This window comes from Copadichromis virginalis, linkage group LG5 (assembly GCF_057382275.1).
Source record: "Copadichromis virginalis isolate Kocher_CV1m ecotype Utaka linkage group LG5, C_Virginalis_male_GT1.1, whole genome shotgun sequence".
Taxonomy (NCBI): domain Eukaryota; kingdom Metazoa; phylum Chordata; class Actinopteri; order Cichliformes; family Cichlidae; genus Copadichromis; species Copadichromis virginalis.
The window spans coordinates 21,778,948-21,803,826 of NC_140622.1; the positions used below are offsets into that span (position 1 = coordinate 21,778,948).

The following is a 24,879-nucleotide window of genomic DNA, read 5'->3' on the forward strand; positions in this document are numbered from 1 at the left end:
TTGTTTAACTGGTGCACATGTCTCTGTTGATGGAGTTTGGCTGCATACATATACACCTTATATGGTCAAATAACAGAGAATAACTATTTTTCTGCAGCAAGAGGCAGTTGAGAGGCCAAATGACCCTCTGCTGAACAATGCAGTGAAGGCATATGGACCTGCATCTCTGCAGGGATCCATGCTGGCTATGCAAAAATTAACAAAAATGTGCTGACTGAACAAAAATAATAATATAATGACAATTTTCTCAGAAGTATAACAATATATGCTTAAATTCTCTACTGGGCATATTTGTCACCCCATTAAGACAGTTATATAGACAAGACATTAGAAACACTTTTAAATGAAATTTAAAGTACTGTGTTGAGTACTAAAAACTCCGCATATAGTAGAATGATCAACTTTCTGATAATGTCAACAAAAACTAAATGTTTCTTACAGATTAAGCGCATCAATTAGTTGAGTCAGGCCCTGAAATCAGCTCAGTCCCAGCAGACTAGCTGATCTCAGCATCAGGCATCATCTCATCTGAGCTGCTGCACTGTACTGCATTCTACTGGCACACAGATGTTTGTAGAGCACTAATGTAATGATAGCATATTTACAACATAATATGACTATGCAGTTAACCTACTAATAGCTGAGCGTGCTGGCCATGTAAAATCAATCAGCTTGCAAATTTTAAACCAAAAAATAAGTATGTATATAAATTAACTAAATAAAGGTTGTCATTATGCTGTGTATTTCTACTCTGCAATTTCCCTGTTGGTAACATGCTTGGAATGCCACAAACACGACAACCAGCTGATTCACGCAGAGTCAGGCAGAGCATAAACAAGTAAATAAATAACTAAACATATGGAATGATTGGGAAATCGGTTTATCTCATGTGTCTAAAAGAAAAAAAAATTGTCTAAATATTGGAATGTCTGAATTGTAGTTTTAAATCGCCAAATAATGGGATCAGGCATACAACTCCTATGTCAGTTGAGCTCAATTCAATGTCCGGTGCAAAGACAAGGCCTGGATTACTGCATCTGTAGCTCCACTGTTTAGAAAGCTTTACTTTGCTTTAGAGATTACACTGAGAGGGAAAGTAATGACACAGGCTTCATATGTTCCTTAGCAACTACAGATGAGAATAAATCTCTACTTTGGACCTTAATCTCCAAAATGTAGTTTCAGTACTCAGCCTGCAGAAGGAAACAAACACAGATGATGAAATTTTCCAGCTAACTACTGCCTGCAAAAAAGCTTTCTGAAGGACCCTTTTTTTAAACATAATGAAGGTTTGCTACAGAGATAACATGTGTCAGTTCACACATAGAAACTAACAGGATCATTCTCAGTGCTTTCCCTTGCTGTGTATAACATAAACAGCCTCTAACAGAAGATGGAAACATATCTAATAATCCCCTTCGCATACAAAAATAAAGAAAACAGATACCAGCTGTTCTCACTAAAGCACTGCCCTTACAAACATCGGGAAGGTAAACATGCTCAGGTGGGTTTTTAAGCGAGTATCTGCTGACACTAACCGCCTGAGGGTTTCAGTGTTAATGAAGGGGCAAATCTGAAAAGGATGTTTGTTTTCTTCTAGCTACAGTGGCACCTGTTCAGCAACCGACACGCTGCTGCAAATCACCTCTTTACTTCACTGTGCACTCTTGAGAGAATGGTTGCTATGAACTGTATGCGTTTTGTTTTTAATCAACTCACATTGAATAATTTGCCCGATTAATCAAGCAAGTAACGGTACTGCACTATAGTTAGCTGTAGCAGACAGCAGCAAAGACTAGATGCCCCAAATATTCAACCACTGCAACATCCAGAGCCTGTTAAAAACAAAAAAAACAAAAAACTGAAGCATATTAAGCTTTGCAAAGATCACCATAAGCAACACACCGGTTGTTTATGCTCCTCACACTTATCTCACACTCATGTACACATTTCCCCTCACTGTCAGCCTTATGCTGTCAACTTATTCCAATACACAACAACTGTTGTTTACTTGCACCTCATCTGTCACGATGAGCTCGTTTGTGAGGTATTTTGGGAGCGATAAGTATCATGCTTAATAAGAACTGATGAAACTTCTTTTAACACACTATTCACGTTTACAGGCTTTACATGCTAAGGTACTGTTTTGTATTTTAATGCCATAGATTACAGTACCTCTAGCTCCCTGTCTTGTCCTGTTCTCACAGTCTCCGTTACGGTCGCAGTGGCCTTGTCTGAGCTGTGGTGGGATGCTGGGACATGTAACTAGGCCTGGGACGGCCGATGTACCCTCCCCCGCTGGTACAGTGGAAGAGAGAGAATGACAGCAAACAGAGAAAAGAACGCTCTCTCCAGAAACCAAGCCGCTCTAAGACGACATCACCCAGTTCTCCTCCTTTTGTCTCTCCTTTCCTGCTCCTGCTGTAACTGCCGCCACCTTCAGTGTGCTGCAGAAGCAGTTCTCTTTTTTCTTTCTTCTCCTCTTTTCCCCGATTTTGTCTCTGCCTCTCTCTCAGCTGCTTCCTGTACTACACCGGTTTACTGTGCATGAACAGCAGAGCCTTCAAGCCCCCGGATTTAAATACTGGGTTGGATCATACCACGTGGCAAAAAAAAGGGGGAAGGACAAGCGTTAACCACTTCATGCTTCATGCATTGTGCTATAAAATGGAGGCGGCCCTGGATAAAAAGCCACTCCTACTTTACTTCCCTTCCCACCTCTCATTCATGAACACACAGCTTCAGTCATGTCATGACTGTAAATGATGTTATGAATACCAGTATTAAGAAAATCTAATAAATGGAAATTTATTATTTCTGTACAAACTGCTTTTCTGATGCTCATTCACTGCTTCTTTCTAATTTCTGATTTTATTTTGTCCTTCAGAGCTGGACGACTTTTAAAGAGTGGTTTTGGAAGTTCAGTCTTGTGTTTGTGATTAAAATATTTATTTGACTGCAAGTGTAATTTATCCTTTTGTGTATCCAACTACTTTATAGATGAGAACACACAGTCAGCAGCAGGATAAGGTTAATTTTTATACTGCAGGTTTGTGGTCTCCAGCATGTCCCTGAAAAAACAGCAAGGTGTTTGTTTGTTTTTTGTGGGAGTAAATTTTATGGCTAAGTGAGATGTTCAAAGGGATATGGGGTGGGTGTGGTTCTTGTAAAGACTGATCTATTGTTTGACTGCCAGTCAAAAGACTGAACAAAAAGTACATTACCGGTAACTGGAATTAATGAAAATAATCGTTGGATGAAAGAAATCACTATCTTCTCCTAGGCATGTGGAACAGTCTTGAGGAAACTTAAATAGAAACAAACATTTCCCAGGGTACCGTGAGTGCCAACATCTATATGACATATTTAAAATATTTTATACATATCCCTCATTATATTCATCATCATACATCATTTTGGTGCATTTGACAGTTTCATTGAGCACTGGATAGAATTTCAGATTACAATATACCCATAGCATCATTTTACAATGATCGTAGCATGTGTATATATGTTTATCTCCCACCCACGGGTTTGCTATTAATAACAGCAGTAGTAGTGTTAATGGTATTGTCATGTGACTATGTTAGTCACTGTGGGCTTTGAATGTGAGCAGGACACACAAACAATCAATCACTGTTAGGAATCACTAAGTTCATCTCCCCTATAGTGCTTCTTAAATGTTGTAAAATGAGTGCTAAATACTCCTTTGTGGACCAATGTACAGGAAAAATTTTTTTCGTTTAAGTCACTCAGGTCAAACCTCTGTGGCAGCCATCTTGTTTTGCAGGTAAAGAGGAAGCCCGCCTCAAATGCAGCTCTTGTATAGGATGTGGCAAGTGTAGAACATTAATTGAATTTATTCAAATAAATGTAAACAGATGAAATAACAAACAAATGTTTGCTTTATATTTCATTACTGACAAATAATTGATAATGTGATCATTGTGATTCTGTAAAAGTTAATCTTCTTTGTTTTGAGTGATGTTCTGTTTTCCCCACTACACCTTCCTGTGTAACAATCATTTAATATGTTATAAATTGTGATGAAGTATTTTGAAAGACTGATGAGAGATCACATCACTTCTTCACTTCCTGCCACCATCGACTCACTTCAGTTTGCATACCGGACTAATCGTTCCACAGACGATGCCATAGCTCACCTGCTCCAAACATCCCTGAGTCACATGGACACTGGCAGAAGGAATTATGTTAGGATGCTGTTCGTGGACTACAGTTCAGCATTCAACACAATAATTCCATCTAAATTTTTCACCAAGTTGACGGATCTAGGACTCAGTTCATCACTGTGTCAGTGGATCCTCAACTTCCTCACAGACAGACCCCAATCAGTAGGAAAACAAGTCTCCCCCTCCATGTCACTCAGCACTGGAGTGCCTCAGGGCTGTGTTTTAAGCCCCCTGCTGTAATCACTGTACACTTATGACTGTGTAGCCACATCAGACACCACCTCCATTGTCAAGTTTGCTGACGACACTGTTGTTGTGGGCCTGATCTCCGACAACATCGAGAAGGCCTACCTGGAGGAGATTAGGAACCTGGAGACCTGGTGCCAGGAGAATAACCTCCTCCTAAACGTCAGCAAGACTAAGGAGCTGATCGTAGACTTTACTACAAAGCAGGCGAGGAATTATGAGTCCTGATCATCAATGGCATGCCAGTGGAGAGAGTGGACAGTTTCCAATACCTGGGTGTCCACATCACTCAGGACCTGTCATGGTCCTGCTACATTAAAGCCTGCCAGCGTCTCTTATTCTTCAGAAGACTTACAGTAGTGACTTCCATCTGCCACTGAGGGAGCTTAAGAACTTTTACTCCTGCACCATCGAGAGCGTCCTGACGGCAAACATCTGCACCTGGTATGGGAACGGCACCAAGCAGGACAAACAAGATCTGCAAAGAGTGGTGCGCTCAGCCGAACGTATCATTCGATCAGAGCTTCCTGACCTGCTGTCCATCTGCACCAAGTGGTGCAGGACTAAAGCCAGGAAGATTACGATGGACCTCTCCCATCCCAACAATGGACTCTTCTCACTGTTGAGGTCTGGGAAGTGCTTCCGTTTCCTTAAGGCCAAAACAGAGACAATGAAGAGGAGCTTCTTCCCCCAGGCTATTCGGGCTCTGAACCAGGTGTAGGACTGAACTCTCCCACAGACGTTACATTTCCACACGCACTCTGGTTTTTATTTTTGCACACTTCTTATAATTTATAATTTCTTTTTATTAATAATTTCTTATGTAAACTATTTTGAACATTTTTACTGTAAATTTCTAAGTTAAAATCTGCAAATTTTTGGTAGTAATCTGTAAATATTAGTGTCAATTCTTACTGTCATTTAATGGTTGGGCAATTGCACAGCAATAATAATTTCACCTCATGTCATACTGTGCATGGTTGTGTGTGTGTGTGACGAATAAAATTTGAATTTGAAATTTGTGTTTGTTATATAATCCAACCTGAAGCACAGATGAGGAGCCTCTTATAGAAGTCTTCAAAAACTTTTAATTAAATCAAGCTGATTCTCCTTCAGAATTATTCAACTCAACTGCCATTACTACTTGCTTGTATTGTCTTTTGCACATTCTCAGTCTTACTATTTATATTTCTTTATTATTTTATTTTGTCTACCTGTCTATGATAACCTAATAGGACTTAAGCAACACGGTTGATGGAGTTCAATATTGCAAATTTAATACAGCAAAAGTATATGAGATTTATTTAGATGCTTGAATGGAAACACTCCAACTGTTTGGAGACTTGACGGTTAAATTTCTTGTACAAATAGGTGATATCTCATCTTCATGAACCTATCAAGAAGCTGACTGAGGAAGTTATAAATGTTATGAGAGTAAGTTGACCAGTCCTGATTTATTTGACCTTCGGGCCTTTGGCTTGTGGAATATTTCCTTTGACTTTCTGTTCTGAGCTTTAAAAACAAGAAGGACATCCATTGTAAACAACAAATGGCAATGTGTTCTGCCACTGATTGTGTTACTACAACAGAATCATTTAAGAGGCTTGCTGGCTGAAACCACCTACAGCCTTGTGTGAATTAAATTCAGACATACTATATGTCCAGTGGTTTTTGTTAAGTCACATTTCTCACAAGCACTGAGGTAGGTTTTCTTTTTCAGCCCCAGCTTGAGTTTTTCTGCAGTTACATCATCTGTTGTGTTCTGCAAATCTCTTTCCCTGGAGACTAATTAACAGCACAGGGGAGTCGCTGTGCATTATTTTTCACTCCCTTTCTCCCTGAAGAAAAAGAGAGCTGACACAATTGCACAAGCATTTCCGTGTGAATGAAAGAGGGTGAACATGCAAATAAAACTGCTTCCCAGCATTTGCGCTGCTGTTTTTGTATCCCATCCCCCCGTCCAACGGGAATCTTCTCAAAACAATAAGTTCTCTCTGGAGCCCGAGACACCGAACTGTGCACAAAACATGTTGCATACCCACAGCAGCACATGTAAACACTAATAGTCACACACCAAAAAAGGCACACGTATTCACATCATTCATTTTGACCCTCTGTGATTATCCAGACCACAGTTGTTGTTGTCACCACTGTCAGTGCACTTCTCACCATATCGGAATATCTAAAAGGAACACTGTGTCATTTGATAGTGTCAACATATAACCCTCTGCAGTTAGCGCTGCTCGGACATCAAGAGCTCACAATTCCAACCCTGAGACAAAAACTGTGTGAAGTATCAAAGCCAGAGACAATAAAGGGACTACTGCTTCCCTGCCATGGCTAAGCAAGAAAGCTTTTGATCCGTTTCCATGCACATTTACTGCTCTCTTTGCTTTGGTGTAAATGAATTGCGCACTGTTGAAAACTCGCAATTCTAGCTGTGATTTAGTGTCTTGTGTTGCTGGCAGAGCTTCCACAAAAGGATGTTATAAATACAGAAGTTTGATTAAAGATTAAACTCTGGCCAATTGTGCACTGTTTGCTTTAATGACTAATATTTCATTACTGTATCAACTAATGGTTGCAAACTAAAACAACTGCGACTAACCTGACTCAGGCTGTATAGCGGAATCTATTTTTTCAAAGCAAGAACGAGTTGCGGTGTGATAAGAATATAACAACAAAAGGAAAAAGTTCCTATTATATGTTCTGACATCAACTAAAGATGAATAGTTTAACATGAAGATATCAGAAATGTGGAAAACTGGCCAGCTGTCAGACTGAACAAATGACTTTTCTATGTGTGAGATGACCAATGAACTGGAATGTGAGAAACATCAGTGTGGAGTTGCAAGTGTGAGAGTATATTCCTAATTAAAGTTTAGAATATGATCTGGAGAATCATCAAATGAACAGGAGGGGGTGGGTGAGAGATTCAATGAGTCACTGAGGTCAAAACACAATAAGAAGTCAGTGAAGGACTGAAACATCAGCTGATGCTGCTTCATGTGTGATCGAATGAGGTGGATTAAATGAAAATGGATCTTCATTGGAAGCCACGACAAGAGCAGAGACAGACCAAAGTAGCATGCTTAACTGTACTTAAGCACTGAAATACAACCCATCATAACCATCTGTACAGCCTGTCAGCCAGCAGAGCACCCGAGTGAGAAATGGTAGAGTGGAAACAAACCAATCTTCTGTGTGTTTCTATGTGAGTGTGTGTCTGTTTCTGTCTAGCTATCTTTGTGAGGACCGAAATTCGCATTCTACTATACTTGTGAGAACCAGCAGTCACTTGTGAGGACCAGTGAGTGTGTCCTCACAAGTTTGAAGGCCTTTTTGAGGCTCAAAATGTGGTTTTAGTGTCAGGGTTACAATTAGGTTATGGTGAGGTTTAGGGTAAGGGTTAGGCATTCATTTTTAATGGTTAGGGTTAGGGTAACCATTATGTCAATGAAGGTTCTCACTAAGATAGCTGAACTGTGTGAGTGGAGTGGAGTGGGTTGCCTGGACAGATATTATGATATCAGTCGCTATCTGGTAACAACAGGTGGGCCTGTTGTTACCAGATAGCGACAGGCCCACCTGTTGGTGTGACAGTTTTCAAGGCCTCACTTCCTACCTCTCCAAAATCCCTTTTCCAGGACTGAGACGCTTTCCCTTTCTAACATGGGAAGCAGCTGAGCTATTCATAGCAAAAGAAAGACCTGGAATTTTCCACCAAACACAGAGCAAAGTGGTCCTCAGTCATGTCTGAGGGGAGCACAGCCACAGACCGGAGACCCTAACAACCAGCTGCTTGTTTCAAACCGATGGGCTGCCTTGTATTTTCCCAAGCCTCCCTCTAGTGGTTAGAAAGAAAAGCAAAGAAACATTTTTAATATTGAATATTAAAGTGTAGAGCAAAAACGGAATAAAAATAATCTGTTTTTCTCTAAACAAATTCACTTTAAATTGAAGCTATTCAGCGTATTCATTGTAGGAGTGACATTGAAAAACATGTTACACTGACAACTTTTCAATAGGAGATCAAAACACAACTTCTGGTTTTCTCCCAGTATTTGCTTGTCACGTGTTTCTGTCTACTGCAGGGCCAGAGCGTGGGAGTGAGAAGAGGTGAACAGGCACGGTGCTTTTCAGTCAGCTGGGTTAAAGTCCACAGGGAGACGAGTAGATATGATAATGATTCAGTAAGGACTACAGCAAATCCCCTCAGGGGTAACAGCACAGAGCTCACATGACCTGGGGTAAGAATACACATAAATTGAAGACAGATGCACAAGAGACATGCTGTGACACAAGCAGTATATCTGCTTAATAATGAACCAGAACAGGAGACAGCCAGAGTCTTGGAGGAAATACGGTAACCATCCAACTGCAGCATGCAGCAGGATGTGTAGAGAGTATAAAAGATACAGATTAATGTGGTGCCCGCAGACCAGTGGCCACCTATTAATAACCGATACAGTATTTTGGGGGGGGGGTTCGAGGGTACAGTGCATTTTAAAAACAAACAAACATATCTTTTAGAATAATTAAAAGAACTGACATAAATGGGTACTAGAAATACATTATCCAGTATTATATAGATGGCACAAAACTAATGTTAAATCCAGGTAACAAGACAGCAATCCCCACACCTATGAAATGCTGAGCTGACAAACCATCATACATACAAGAGACAAAAATAACTGCCTCGACAAAAGCATCAAGCTAGACAACCAGACAGCCTGCAGGTAAAATGTGCAAAAGCCTGTATGAAGTTAGAGCCAAAAATAAAGATAGAAGGCTGCATACAGGAAGAAGAGCGCTGATCCAAACTGGTGAGAGGAATTCCCTGCACTGCTCTGGCAGACACTTTAATAACCTCCACATATCACGTCATATAACTGGGTATTACATATTCTGCTTTATGCCAGAGTCCAGTGGGAGAGCTGCGGAGCCTACAGGCAGAGGCAGTTTCCTCCAGGAAGCTGGTTGGTTAATCAATGTTTACACCAGCAAATCCACTCAAACCATTGCATAAGAGAACTGTTTCAAGTATGCAGGGGTGCATCAGTGCTGGAGAGATGTGTTTGGTGAGAGGGGAAAATGTGATAAGAGAACTATTTCTGCTGAGGTTACAAGAAGAAACAATGCAAATATTGAGCTTCAGTCCATGACCTGACTTTGAGAACAGTCGTTTAGAGGCAAAAATAAAAATGTAGTCAGATGGACCATAATGGACCATATTATCACACTGGGAGAGCACAAGGCTCAGCCAAGCGGCTAATTGAGAGGACTTGAATGACTGCATGGCTGGAGAGACCTATAAGTTATTTATTACTGCACCAAAGACAGGCGTCCTCAGCAAATACTGTAAGCAGTGTGTCAGCGTGAGTTACTCCTCACGATCTGCTGCTGCATCCCTCCAAATGCTCGACTTTTGTGCTGTGCAGCACCCTGAGGAACCAATTCATTTCACATATAAATTGCAGGTCTAACTTGATTGTTTCTCACTGGAAAGAGCAGTTAACATTAAAATCAAAGATAATCATAAAAGCACAATAATTTTTGTCTATTCCATCACTCACACACACAAAATGTTAAATGTGTTGTTTTCTTTTATCTGGGATGCAGAGAGAACAATCTAACAGAAACTTGTAATGAGAGAGAGAGTTGCAGTTGAAAGATAAACTGATACCACTGCTCTGTGCAAAGCTGATAAACTGTAGCAGAAACTGTGCAAGGTGGTCAGGTAAATAGGCCCACAAACTCCTCACATTCCTTTACAATCTGACAATAATACACAGACAGTCAGAAATGTGTATACAAAAAGCGATATTCACTGTGCAAAAGAGGACAATAAATGCACATTACACTGTCACACTCATCTGCAAAACATTAACTTCACAAGTTAAGCAAAGGCTGTTCATCGGTGCCTCGTTATGACAAATGATACACTTAACCTGAACTTTACCTTCTTATCAAAGTACACACTATTATTTTTTTCTTTTGCACAACCTTGCTGGACTTTACACTGTTATCTGGCTTCGAGAACCATTCATGTGCGCTAGTCAATACTTTCTGATGTTTCATACACTAAGTAACTGTCCGACTGAAAAAACTAGAATAGCAATTGTTAAATAATCACTTTCATCTGAAGTTTTGTGAAAATGTTCTTTGCAGTTAATCGATTCAGCGAGGTGTATTACACACAGAAGAGCACACATGCTGAACGTATCCAACATGGGTGGAAGCTTCAAATCAATTTACAGGCGGAAAAAAACTAGCTAGAGTTGCAGAATTCTCCACTTCCCTCTCATTGCTCTTTGTGAGCAGCATGGATTCTTAAATACCATTGCACAAGCACATGTGTAATTTTCTGACTCCACATCCACGTAAGATGTTCCCCCATTTCTTCTTTGGGACCCCCCAAACCCACCCTTTCACCCACACTCACCAGGGCTGGTGGTGCTCTGCAGGCTCCCCCTCTTGTGCATCGGGGATTTAGGCTTAGGCTTCCCTTGTCCATTTGCAGCATTAGAGGAGGAGGTGGAGGAAGAAGATGACATCTTGCCGCCTGTGCTCTTGTTACTAGTCGAGCACAGTGGGTCAGAGCATTGAAGTGGCCAGCAGGGGGAGAAAGGAGCACTAGCTCTGATGCTGGAGCTCTGTCTCACAGTGGGACAGCGGGACGGTAGGACCCATACTGGGCCAGGCGAAGCTCCTCTGCAAAGTTGGCTCCTCCTCCCAGTCAGCGGCGGGTCAGCAGGCACACTGCACAGCGCCGAGTTGAAAGACAGCCCAAGGCTTCCCCAACTCCTGCTGGGGGCCATCGTCCTCGGTTGCCTTAGCAACCAGGGAAGGAGCTTCCTGTAGGCAGCACAGGGAAAAGCGGCCACAGAGGAGGGCATTGGAAATCAAAGAGTGTAGCTAGCATGACAGCTAGCAAGCCAGAAGACCAGCTGCAGCTGAGCCAGCTGAGCGCCTAGGTCAGCGAAGGACAAAAGTTTTTCCACTCTTCTAAAAATAGCAGCTAGATAGATATCATTAAAACATGCAGTGTATCCAAGAGAAGCAAAAACAAAGGATCGCGATGAACAGCAAGTAACTAAAAAAATAAAGAACAGAGAAGGTACTCTGCGGATAAGCACGATAACCAGCTCACCAATGAGCTCCCAGTCTTCTTTGCTGGAAAATTCTGAGGGGAGACGGACAGCTTAAACACACACACACACACACACACACACACACACACACGGAGGCCCGCCTGACATGGAGTATTATAAATAGTGACAGCTATTGCCCAGCTAGAGGCTGTGGTACAACCTGTGACAAGTACAGTGCATTAATGACTCGTTGTCACTTACTTCCTGTAGCTGAGGAGCAAAATTACAATACATCATAAACTCTTTTAAAAGTTTAGCAAACACACAAGCATCCAAAAGTCAACACAGAAGGTCAATGATTTAAAAAAATCTTAAATTTTACTAGTGTTCATGCTCTCAATACACACATCACTAAATTGCAAACTAAAGTGTTTTCTGTTGAAAGTTTCACAGACTGGAAATTTACACAGTTAATAATCACACTGGTATATTTTATAAGTTCAATACTGCATATTTTATGCTTTAGTAATGTTAACGTCACTGCTAATTTAGCTTTTAAACACAATGCTGAATCAGTGATTGCAATTATTCAACTTGAGAATTAAATTTCAATATTCTGTAAATCCAATTCTCCAAAACTAGGAAGAAACTATATTATGGACCAGAATAGTCATACAAAGAGAGTTGTTAAGAACAAGCAAAGAGCCCCATCTAGTGGCATGAAAACTGTATGCAGCTGGATGAAAATTTCTATTCCTTCTTTTCAAAAGTTTAAAAAACATGTGTGTGAAAGGTTTTTGCTTTTTACATGGTAAAACCTTTATATCTAACAGTTACATCCAAGTAACTCATGTGATAGTAAAATATTCAAGTGTATCTAACCAAAACTCTAAAAGCAAAACGGAAACTGATAAAGCTTTTAAAAAAAGACTAGTACATTGTACAACAAACACTTAAATTTACAATAATATCTTTAAAAGATAATCTTATTTGGGTACTGAAGTGGAAGTGTCTGCAAAGTAAGGAAAAAATAAAAGGTTATATCAGGGTTTCTTTTTCCTGAAAGCTCACCCAGGTTTTAATGACACTGCTTACCATCTGGTGCGGCAGCACCAGCAGAAAAGCCTAAAACACACAGGCCCACTTTTGAAAAGGAAAAAATAAATAACTAACCCGATGAATATCTTAACTACTTCGCAAAATACAAATTAGTCATATTCTTAAAGCCTCAGCAAGAAACAGAAAGCAGTCATAGTACCTGAAAAAACTCCTTTGGTTTTCTCCCTGCTTCTGCTGCTTGGTCAAGCCTTCTGTTTGCACACCCTTTTGTTAAAAATGAGACCAGTGAGCATATATCTGGCTGCTTAGGAGATTTTTCCCCCACTTATTCAGACCAGTGCTTATGAAGTGCAACATTTTGTTTACCAGGGCCATACAGGAAAAACCCCTAGTGTGGTCACATCTATTAAACAGCATCTTGACAGTGTACATTACACAAAATCCTGCTGAACAAAGTAACATATTTTCAAATGAGCTAATATACACTTTGAAATAGTCTATACTGGTATTTTCTATAATAAAATACAACCAGGGCATGTTTTTATTAATAGCACTGCTTCTTCTATTGCCAGGTCCCTGGATTACCTTAGTCTTTTCTCCCAGTTTCCCTTTCTTAACAATGGCTTAGTGACAGCCACCTTTTTGATGAGGCTTCAGCAAACAGTATATGGATCAAATGCAGGGTCAAATGCATCTTTCAAGTCAGGTCTTTGCTGGATTTTTTATTTTTAGCATATCTTAAGAACACTTTCAGATTGTGTCCATCTGCTGTAAATAGCTCTTTAAGTCTCTTTGCTTATCCTCCATTAGTCTAGTTTTTTAAGGATGCACAGCACATCATGCCAACATATGCCAAGTTTTCAGTGAATACAATTTTTAGGGCTGTCAAACTGTGAACTAATTATGTGTTTTCATGCCAGGTTGCCAGGGGGGGAAAGTACCTTTAAAACTTTAAAAAGTTGTCTGTTATGTGTAGACATCCCCTGAGTTAAGTGTCTCTCAGTTCCCTATCAAATGGCTCAACAAGCAAAAAACATTCCTATGAATATGATCAGATACACAGACTGTATTCAAAATAAGTTAAAAAAGCAGCCAGTGTCCAAAGAAAAAACTTTGGAGAACTATTGCTTAAGAGCACTTTTAACATGTTACAAGAAAGTCTAGCTCGTTGGAAGAAAAGCAGAAACAAATGAGTGGTGGCTTTCACCCACCACTGTAACAAAAATACTGATGGTATACAGGAATGTGAACTGATAACCAGTGTCAGTTGAGAACTAGTTCTATATTGTTCACTCCACCTACAACGTCAAAGCTGATCAAGTTCATCCAATGGCACACACAAATTGACTCCATCACTCATAAATCACATAAAGACAACACAATCAAAAGACGCATCAAGACCAGCTGCAAAGCCACACTGTCAAATGACAGGAAGTGCAACAGGATGACGAAAGCAAAGTCACAGCCACATTTTTGTTTTTGTCCTGTCAGCTGATCAACGCACAGACACAATCAGTTTGTAACAATAGTTTTGTCACAACTTTAAAGGTGAACCAAAGCATAACCGAAAAGACACGATGAATGTGAGCATAATGTTGGCACAAATAGGACCTCACAGCTTCCTCCTTGGCCACGTAAAAGCAAGCAGGGGTACAAGCTTTCAAATATTAGTACTATTAGTACATTTAACGCATAAAAATACCAAACAACTACTGTTTTTCCCTTATTTGAGGCAAGGTTTTGTGATGTATTGCACTGCAATAAGGTTAAATTCGTTTTGTTTTTTGTTTTTTTACCTATGTAATAAGCTTCTGACAGAGTTTCTGGTGATAAGACACTTAAAGGGAGAGCTAAACTCCTTTTTCTAGAGCGTGTTTCGTGTATATTTGAGTACAGCTATGTCGGGTGCCGACTTACCAACGGACATTGTTGACGACTCGTTCGCTGGAAGTGGCAGGAAATACCTTGACACAAAGATAAAGCAACAACGACGGCTCGTTACAGTATATACGGGCTCTAAATATGTGTGCGTATACATCCGCAGAGTAGCTAACAAGAGCGCCGACTGTAAACACGTTATCGAGGAGTTTCACATAGCTAACAACGCGACTGCTTCGTACTAGCTTAACTGTCCACTATCAAATGTACAAAGTTAGTTCAAGCACGATAACTGCAGTGTCAATAGCCTACGTTTTAGCTTAAAAATGGCAAACCCATGAGAGAAATAAGTATTAGTTAAATAATTCTAGCTAGGAAATACTTACCAGTGGTGATATTCGGTTTGGGTGGCTTTGTTATTCTGTTACTTCAGTTTCCTCCACAGTAGGATGAAGTGTTGTGTTCAAAGGAGGCGCTGGGAGAGGGTTCAAAGGTCCCGGTGAAAGAAGAACAAATGTGTTTCCACACTGGTTAGATAACGTTTGATAGTAGCTTATCTTCAGCAGCTGTATTTAAAACAAGTTCTGAAATATTTAGCAATTAAATCCTAGAATGACTTTCTTACTGGTAATATCTCAAAGGTCACCATATATTAAACGCTATCGGTGTTAGTTTTATGTGTTACTTTCCTCTTCTTATTTAGATGGAGCACATTTTTTAGCGCCTGGCATGCACTCGCTGGCCATTTTATTAGGTACACCTTGCTAGTAAGTCTCCCAGTCCACCACATCCCAAAGTTGAATTGAACTTTGCGACACGGTGCATTGTACTGGAAGTAGCCGTCTGGAGACGAATCCATGCTTTTCGTGTTCTTTATGCCAAATGCTGATCCTAACATCTAAAAATGGCAGCAGAAATCAAGACCCATCAGACCAGACAGCATTTCTGCTGTCCAGTTTTCGTGAGCCTATGTGAATTTTACCCTAATTGTCTTGTTCTTATCCAAAAGGAATGGCACCCAGTGAGGTCTTCTGCTGCTATAGCACATCTGATTCAAGCTTCAGCATGCTGTGCATAAGGTGCTCATCCGCATACCTTTGTTTTAACAAGTGGCTATTTGATTTAATTTTGCTGTCCTGTCAGCTCAAAGCAGTCTCATCATTCTTTGACCTGTGATATCAACAAAGTACTTTTAGCCAGAGAACTCGAAACTCACTGGATATTTTCCTTTTTATCCGGCGCATTCTCTATAACCCTTACACATGGCTGTGTTTTTGAAAATTCCAGTAGATCAACAGTTTTTGAAATACTCAGATCAGCGCATCTGATACCAGCAACCATGCCAAGTCAGTTAAATCACCTTTCTTCTCCTTTCTGATGCTCAGTTTGAATTTCAGCAGGTCATCTTGGCTATGTCCACAGAGCACTGAGTGGCTGCCATGTGACTGGCTGAGACTGGTTGGGATATTTGCATGAATATGCAGCTGAACAGGTATACTTAACAAAACACATGGTGAGTGTGTGTTGCAAATAATTTTCTATGTGTAGATCATATTTGTCATACCTGTTACAGAGGTCAAATACTAAAGTCAAGTAAATGTAGTGGAGTAAAAAGTACAGCATTTTTCTCTGAAATGCTGTTGAGTAGAAGTAAAATACTTCTAAAATGACATAAAAGCAGATTTGTATCTACTTATAGCAGAATATAACTTATTCTGCTTACTGTTATTTACCACAGTGAATACCGGTGTTTAAAAAGTAAAGCAGTGGTGAAAATGTAAAATATAGTTTCCTAAACTTTTACTGAAAGTTTGCTTAAGCTTATATGTTAGCTTAGAAAGCAAGGCTGTTTGCAAAAGCAAAGAAAAAGACTCTCTGACACCTCAAATAGCCTTAAAATAGGAACACGTACTGAGCTGGCTGACTCAAGGCATTTAAAACTGAAGTCCAATGTTTCAGTGTCTCAAACCTTTGACCTTTATTACCCACCAGATAAGATTTATAATAATTTAGTAGATCATGTTAAAACATGTGCAAGATTCCGTTTTGAGTGGGTTGATCAAATGACTCGCAGACGATTACCTAGGATGATGATTAATTCCCTTTACTGTGCTGCTTTAGTGTCTGTCCTGGACCACAACACGCCAGATCTTTCTGTTAATGCAAAAGCAAGGGCATAATGTGTATGATTATAACTAATGTTGACAAATATAATGTGAATCTTTAACAGAATATAACATTGTTGTTATGGTACAACTAGATATATTACAAGGCAAAGTAACCCAAGATTTCACATAAATAACAAATAAAGTCTAAGAGGGCCATTCCAGTTTACAGCATGACATATTCACACTAGGAGTGCTATGGTTTGTGATAACATAACAAAACCAAATGTCAGATCTGGTTTAGTGTAGAGAATATATTTTAAGAAGTCACAGATAGGGGCGTCATGTTGGATTCCCAATCGAATAAGCTCCTCCTACCACCCACTACAGCCTAGAAAAATGTCTCTTGGTAATAATTGCCATGGGGATGGCAGAGCCTGCCGAAGCTGGGGGCGGTTTGACTGAGGTCCATCATAGAAGTGTGAGGCGTGTTGAGCAATCACATCTTCCAAATGAAACAAAGCAAAAAAATTAAATAGAAACAGGATATATATATATATATATATATATATATATATATATATAAAAGCACATTATTATTGTTATTATTATTACTTTTTTTTTTTTTAATTTTCATGAACAGAAAAAATTGTTTTAGTGGTTGATTGACACATTTTTCATGTACCTCTAAAATATTTCAATTTTTTCATTTTTGAAGATTTTTACCTTCAGATTACTGTGAACTATATTCCCCCACCATCTCTCTTTGCATTTCAATGCAAAGGATTAAGGCACACACATGTACAGTAATATAAAACACTAAAATGTTAATGTTATTATTAAAAAAAACTATGCCACAAATATTGATTTACTATTTTAGTGATCAAGAGTAAAATGTACCCTCAATTTCTTAGGAGACAGGAGTGAAAACGGATACAGTCTTCTGCTTCACGGTTCAATGATGCTCTTCTGCATACCTTGGTTGTAACATGTGGTTCTTTGAGTTACAGCGGCCTTCCTATCAGCTTCAAACAGTCAGACCATTGTCCTCCGACATCAATGAAACATTTTCACCCAGAGAGCTGAAGCTCACTGAATATTTGATCGTTTTTGGACTCTCTGTAAACCCTACAAATGGGTGTGTTTCTGAAATTCGGTTTGAACTTCAGCTGGTCATCTTAATCATGTCTACACACCTAAATGCACTGAGTTGCTGCCCTGTGATTGATTGATTAGATATTTGAGTTAACATGTAATTGAACAACCGTACTCAATTAAGTGGCCAGCAAGAGTATATTGCACTTATACCAATATTTTGGCAGAAACCCCACATTGTAGGTTAAATTATGCGAATGCATCCAAAATATTTTACAAACATAGAAACTCTTTATTACAACAGTATCTCTCGCTTTAGCTTCAGCTGTGTTTTTTTTAACACATTCATATCATTGTACAGTGGAAGTCATTCTTTATCTTCACCACAGCTTAAAAAACAATCTCCGAACAAGTCAAAACAGAACCTAACACAAACATTCAACATCATTCACAGTTTGAGATATTTAGACGTGATAAAAAGAAGGTGTCAAGTTGGCCTTGTCACTAAAACACCCTCTGAAAAAATATCTTAAAAACCCTGTTTCCACAATACATAAGAAAGCCTCTTTATTTTAATCAGTCATTTTCACACGTCTCCCTCTAACAGTTCGCTATAAAATACAATTTCAGCTCATAGTTAAGCTGCAAAACCAAGTCTTTTAAAAACCTCAAGCAAATTCTGTCTGCTCTGTTCTTCCCACAACATTAAAGTAGTGTGCAGGGGTCGTATTAGACAGTGAAATATTGTTTCCTGCACTGAGGTACTTAAAAACAAAACCCTGAAGAGAATCAGGGTAGTAAAAAGAAAACAATCCACATGTATTCTCCTTAAAATCTCACAGCGGAAAAACACAAAGAAGGCAGTTACTGCACTTGTCAAAATACATTGGCCTCCTTGTCATCACTTCTTTTACAAATACCTAAACTCATCATTTAAAAAATGCTTGTGTTGACTGACATACACAACCAAACCTTACACAATTTTACTGAACATAACTTAGAGTTTAGTACATTAAACAATGTAGAGAACAGAATCATCATTCAATTTTTAGCAGTGCATCAAGCGAATGCTGATTTATTAATTTTTTTAAGATCTAAATTTATATCCAAAGACATTGATAGATACATCACATGGCAGGAAGCGGGGGTAACCCTAAACATCGTAGTTACATCGTAAAGCACCAAGGAAAGTTTGTCTGTAAACAGCTTGTACCAAATCCATGAGCAGTCAGGCCACAATATGTACACATCTAATGTAATCGAATTGGCTTAAAGCTGCCATTGTCACTGACAAAACTCCAAACTATTGTTCAATATGATGTTTTTATTGCTGTGTTTTTTAACATTACTTTTCTTGCAGTAATGTTTAAAATGACTTGCTGAAGTCTTGTAAAAAAAACCAAAAAAACCAACAAAACTTTTTAATCTTCGTATTCGTATACTAGGGTAATTTTTCTGGTAGCAAGATGTAACTGCATAATATTAAAGTAATGATTTCAGAGGGAGCCAGTGTATTTAAGCAAGTGTTTCTTAATTTGAGATGAAAAGAAATTCCTCAAAAATATTTTACTGCCAAAACGTCAGAGACTCAAACACCAAATTAATGTTTATTTTCATCTATTAAAAAAGCTTAAACAACATAAATAGCAATTCAGTGAGTCATTTACTGTACAGGGCTGAGCCGAAGGCCAAAATACAGCCTTTTATTTTCTTTTTTTTAAATAAAGCAGTAACTTCCCTGTTCGCAAGCAAAAGTTTGTACATCTGCATTTAACTGTTCAACCATGATTGTTTTCAAAAACAAGGATGAAAACTGATGAGGCAAAGTGCAGTGATCCAAAGATACAATTATTAGTCTTTAAAATGAATTTAGCTACCTGGTGGACAGCTTTCAAGAAAAAAATAGAGACACGTGTTTTCCTGAAAGACTGTGTTTCTTTGAACGTATTTTTCAAAATATAGAGACATTGAAAAGTCAGCTGTCTGTATATATATGGTTGTTTTTCGCCTGTTCAATCTCAATAAACTCTGAAGTCTCCTCTGCAATTTGTCCTGGGATACGGAAATCAATGGGTATGGCATGTGCCGGCTCGGCTGGCTGTGACTGAGCCACAGGGCAGCAGGCCTCACCCTTAGGACTGGAAGTGCTGTGAGAGTTTTGAGGATCCAAGTTGCAGCCGGTGCCCTGAAGAAACTGAAGGAAATTTTCCTCTATGGATCCTTCACGGCTGGGCAGTCTGTCCTCCACCTCGATCCCCGCTCGACGAAACAGGCAAGGCAGATGCTTGCCCAGCTCCTCTCGGATCTGTCTGTTCAGACAGCCGTAGAAGAAGGGATTGGAGGTGAAGCAGAAGTAGCCAATCCAGGTGACCACTTCCTCCAGAGAGGCCAGTGTGGCTGGAGGGCTGGCAGCCAGTGCTGAATACAGGTGGAAAGTAAAGTAGGGCAGCCAGCAACAAAGGAATTGCCCACCCACTGCTGCCAACACTGCTGCAGCCTTCCCTCCTCCAAAAGGGCGTTGTGGAGTTCCTCTGCCAGTTCCAGTACCTGTCCCGGAGCTCGTAACCATTGTAGAACGGCTGCTGAGTGACTCTGACCGCTGGCGGCGAGGTGTGTCCATCCACGTGGGCAGTGGGCCGTGGTGCATGGCAGCCACCCGGGCCACTTTAAACATGTTGCAGTAGACAACGAGAATCACCAGCAGTGGGCACAGAAAATACACCAGAGTGAAGAGGACCATGAAGGCCAAACGGTTTGACCCTCCCCCTGTCCAGTGCAGTGAGCAGCGCCTGTGACCCTGAGCCGGGGGAGGTGACACGGCACCGCCACCCCCTCCCTCAACCCCGCTACTCTCCAAAAGAGGAGTTTTTCCACCCTGCAGGAACCAAGCGAGCAGTGGCAGAGCAGACATGGCCAGAGCTTTTACCCATATCCCTACAAGCACCGAAGCTACCAGGCCAATGGTCATCTTCACTTCATAACGCATCGGATGTATGATGTAGTAATAACGCTCCACATTGATGACAGAGATAGAGAGGATGGCAGCACTGACTAGGCACACACTGAGAAAGAGGTAGCTCCTGCACAGGGCCTCCCCGAAGAAGGCGCGGCTCGAGAGCATGCCAAGGGGCATCAGCACCAGGGCTGCCAGAAGGTCCACCACGCACAGGTGGAAGACAAAGGCAAACTTGTGGAGCTGCGGGGCCTTGGCAATGACCGCCATGACAGCGACATTACCCACCACAGCCAACAGATCCATGAGCAGCATCGCCAATAGGGCTAGCGACTGGGACAGAGCCCAGCCTTCAGGCAGAGAGGAGGCAGACATGTTGGATGTGGGCTGTGGAGGTGTGTGGGAGGAGTTCCACATTGGCTCCATTGAAGGGTGGGACGAGGCAGGCGGGCAGAGTCAGTCACAGGCCCATCACCCATCCTTCAAAGAAAGGGAAATGTGGCCAGAAAACAGTGACTTGAAAATGAGGTAAAAAGCTGCCCCGTAGTCCAGAAGATGTTGCTGTGATGTCAGGAAGTTTAGATGTTTTGAATCCTTTCCATTAAAAAGCCTTCTTGTCTTTCATCAGTCACAGACCCACCCTACAATAAGAAGAAGAAGAAGAAGAGAGGGTAAATATCTGTGAGTGGATGTTTGCCTGTGTGTGTACTGTGTCATGAGAGACCTCTAATTTGCAAATATCAGTTATATGAACTCATCCTTCCATGGTGAGTTTCCCTTTTTGCCCCAGCTACCATCAAAATTAATTCACTTAGATGAAGTTTTATAAAAATCCTCCTTAGCTTCTGAAATCTCCGTTAAAGCGATCTTGCTGATAAGGTAATTCAAAGCCACCCCTCAAACCAATTAACTCTATTAGATATTCATTATTCAAGGCATGGACATTTGACACCTTTTTTAGCAACATGCTGCAGGAACTGAGTAAGTAAAAAGAATGAAAAATGAGAAGTCATCATGCAGTAGAGTTAGGCCACGTCTAAAACCAAATAATAATACTGAAAAAAATGCGTATTTATTATCAGAATAACTCTAAGGGAAAAAATTGGAGCAGTTTAATTTTTAAGAATATATTACAGCAAAGAAGGTCAACGATAAATCCAGACTTATTCTTCCCGGGCAGCAACAGCAGGAAGGTATAAATACTTTTCAAGCACACATCCTGTCTGTACATGAGCTAATTCACCAAAACCAGTACTATCACTGACTAGTTAATAGGCCTTTTCCATCACATCTACAACTGCCATGAGAGCACTCGCTTGCCTCAAAGATATATGCATATTTTGTGGTTAACCTGCATATTTATGACTACCTTTTCTAGCCCAAAAAAACCAAAACCTAGCCACAGACTCTGAGAGGCCTGTATGTAGGTCTGTGATTGTACAGAGGGTGATGTCTTCCACTGAGGAAGCCCTGATCATTTAGAATGAGTTAATTTAATGTTCCAAATAGAAATTCTAAGGATGTTCACAGGTTGAGCAGGCTGTTAGCATGTTACCTGTGCACAGAGACAGAGAGCTATGGTTGGCTGTTGCCATATAAAGGAAACCATGCTGCCTGCTGATATGAATTCTGTCTGCCACAGATGTGACGTTTACAGTCACAGTAATCCACGTTCAAGTAAATACTGAGCTCTAACCTCTCTCATCGCCTATGAATGACTGCCCACACTGAGCAACGTCTGTATACCACACATAAGGGTACAGTCAATTCACTTTAACCCTCCTGCCTGGTTTGGCCATTCCTTTCCCTTCCACCTGCTCGTTTATGTTTTAATTATTAATGCATTACACCCATTTTAATAATAAGCAAGGCTCTTATTCTGTATATCAGAATGTAGCTTAAATGAATTTGTTGCAGTCAGCGCTACACAACGAGCAGATTACAGGAGGCGTGAGAGAACAAGCGAGGAGAATGTGGTGAGGATCAGGGAGTGTGATGGGAAGACACAGAAAGAAAAAGGCAGAGAGCATAATATACCTGAATCAGAGTATTTCCTGATGCAGCTGTCTGCTGCTTTGGGGTTTGAGGATGGAATCCTGGTTTAGCTCCTACTGCTGAGGTACACAGTGGAAATCAATCACTGTACCTTAAAAAATGCTGCTGAGGTACTTCCCACTGTAACAGCCTGTTTCTTTCTCCATCCCTTGATCTGCCTAGTGCATCCTTCTCCCTAGCTGACAACAGCTGTGGCAGCAGAGATTTCTCTGAAACGATGCTGATGTAAATGCTTGCAAAGACACCAGCTCACTCTCTGCCTTCCCCCTCCACTCACACACATTGCAGAGATGGAGCAGGAGGCAGTGAGAAACAGGACCAGAGCTGCTGTCTCCACAGGGTCCTAATGTCCTTACCGTCATCTCAATCTGAGTCTTCAAAAATGAAGGAATGCCACTGCAGCAGCGTTATAAATTTCTTTTAAATAACGAGTGCTTTAGTGTGTCTCAGCCGGGTTGTCACAAAGTTGGTAAAGATGGTCTTCAAAGGATAACAGCAGTCATTTTGGCAGTCCTCTGACTTCACATTCAACCACACAGGGAGCTTAAATATTAGCTTTATTTAAAGGGTAGCTCAACTTCCTATGTTAAATTTACTGCAGCAACAGTCAGAAAGCCGCTTTGCTAACTGTACATGTTCCCTAAATAATGTACAGAGCAAAATCCATTCACTGCTGATGTGCAATTTTTGCTTGCTGTGTGACATGATGGTTACTTTGCTACACCCTGACTGCTCCAGATGAAGCACAGCTGAGCTTCACATTTTTAAAAGTTGCCCTCTGCTGGGGATTTAGAAGGGGGAAAACATGTCACCTTTCCTGACAGGAAACCTACTGTCACCTACCACTAGCATACCAAAAATATTGTTTGTGTGTTTCCAAACTCCTACCTTGGAAAATACGATTCTCAAATAACCTGTTAAGGTTCATAAATCTTTGCTCATGCTCCTCCCTCTCATATCCCGCCCCCTATTTCTCCTTCCTCTTCCAGTTGATTTACTGTTGTCAGCCTGTAGTGTTTCAGTTTGTTATTCTACAGATTAAAGCGCCTTCCAGTCTAAGATTTGCTGAGACATTGAAGGATTGATTAGGCCAGGCCTCAGCCTCCATCCATCCCAGCTTCTCAAACTGGGACTCCTGTTGCCACGGTGATCTTTTTCACATGGAGTCCATCCTCACTGCTCTGTCTGCTGAGGACAATGAAATCTGGGCTATTATGGATAAGGCTACTCTACTGAAGGAGTGGGCATAAAGCTGCTGAGTTCTGGGGTGTTTTTCATTTGCATTTGTAAGGTTTCCCATAATTACACACATAACATTTGCATTTCATGGAAATTATGTCTTCTTTGACCATTAAAAAGCATGTTTTAATTTGCAGCACCTCTCATGCATTTTTAGATTAAACTAGTTGTTCACTAATAGCTCTATTATGATAACGCCACTGCTTTAGTTGCTGTGAGAATTGAGGTTTTCTAGTTTATTGCTCCCATCCTCCATATCAGTGTATTTATTGCACTATGGCAAGTAGAAGATGCTGAGAGTGGAGTGGTGTCACCCACTTAAAAAAGAGCAAATAGTATTTATTGCTACACCATCTGTCACTGCAGTTGTTTGATTCATTTCTAACCAAAGCACCTTTTTTTTTTTTTTGAAGATTTGTGAATTGAGTTATTGTGTTTTTACAGCATTACAAATTTGCAGATTTTAAATATGTTGGACCTGTGGCCTGAGGAATTCTCCATTTCACCAAGAAACTGCTGCTGACAGATTCCCATACAGGTGGCTACGGTAAGAAGTTTGGCATCATTTACAGCTCCGTGCTCATCACTGTGCCAGGATGTGTAAAAAAAAAAAAAAAAAAAGCTATTTTTTGTCCTTTGGCCTCACAACTCAAATGCAAACATGATAAATCACAGTAGCATCATTTTCTGTATGTTACATAACTGAGTGATTATACGTTAATCGCCACCATCATCATCAGCTTCTTTCAGCCAATGCTTGAAAAACAAGAACAAGCAGAACATACAGAACATAAGGAAACATGACCAGTTTTTGGTGGAGGGATTTAATAGACAGCATTTACTACTGTTGTCATGGCGAAGATGTATCAAGATGCCTGGTAGCGCTGAGGAAGGATGCGAAATGTACACATGCTTGTGTAACGCACAGCACTTCTCAAACACTACACATGAGTGAATCCACATTG

At 40.4% G+C, this 24,879-nt stretch overlaps 2 protein-coding genes across 6 annotated transcripts in view; both read right to left on the reverse strand.

Annotated features, from left to right (window-relative positions):
- Positions 1-14,999, reverse strand: part of LOC146709630 (AMP deaminase 2-like) — a 36,641-nt gene extending 21,642 nt beyond the window's left edge. Inside the window, exons 1-3 of one of the 5 annotated variants that reach the window (XM_085456678.1) lie at positions 14,854-14,999; positions 14,507-14,553; positions 10,882-11,294 (exon numbers count right to left, since the gene is read on the reverse strand). In XM_085456678.1, coding sequence (XP_085312804.1) covers positions 10,882-11,257 — 376 coding nt within the window. In that variant the 5' untranslated portion in view covers positions 11,258-11,294; positions 14,507-14,553; positions 14,854-14,999. Of the gene's footprint in view, positions 1-2,175; positions 2,355-10,881; positions 11,594-14,506; positions 14,554-14,853 lie in introns of those variants that run through there. The other 4 variants (XM_085456677.1, XM_085456680.1, XM_085456676.1 and 1 more) reach the window with 4 other exon arrangements.
- A 2,947-nt stretch (positions 15,000-17,946) lies between these two features.
- LOC146709631 (G protein-coupled receptor 61-like) lies at positions 17,947-22,940 on the reverse strand. The gene is made up of 2 exons (XM_085456682.1): positions 22,658-22,940; positions 17,947-21,261 (listed from the first exon to the last, which is right to left on the reverse strand). Exon 2 carries the CDS (start codon positions 21,044-21,046, stop codon positions 19,643-19,645), a length of 1,404 nt encoding a protein of 467 aa, XP_085312808.1. The 5' UTR covers positions 21,047-21,261; positions 22,658-22,940; the 3' UTR covers positions 17,947-19,642.
- Positions 22,941-24,879: the final 1,939 nt, after the last annotated feature.

Coding starts and splice junctions, on each gene's coding strand:
- LOC146709631 (XM_085456682.1), bottom strand. CDS start 21,046: ATGGAGCCAATGTGGAACTCCTCCCACACACCTCCACAGCCCACATCC.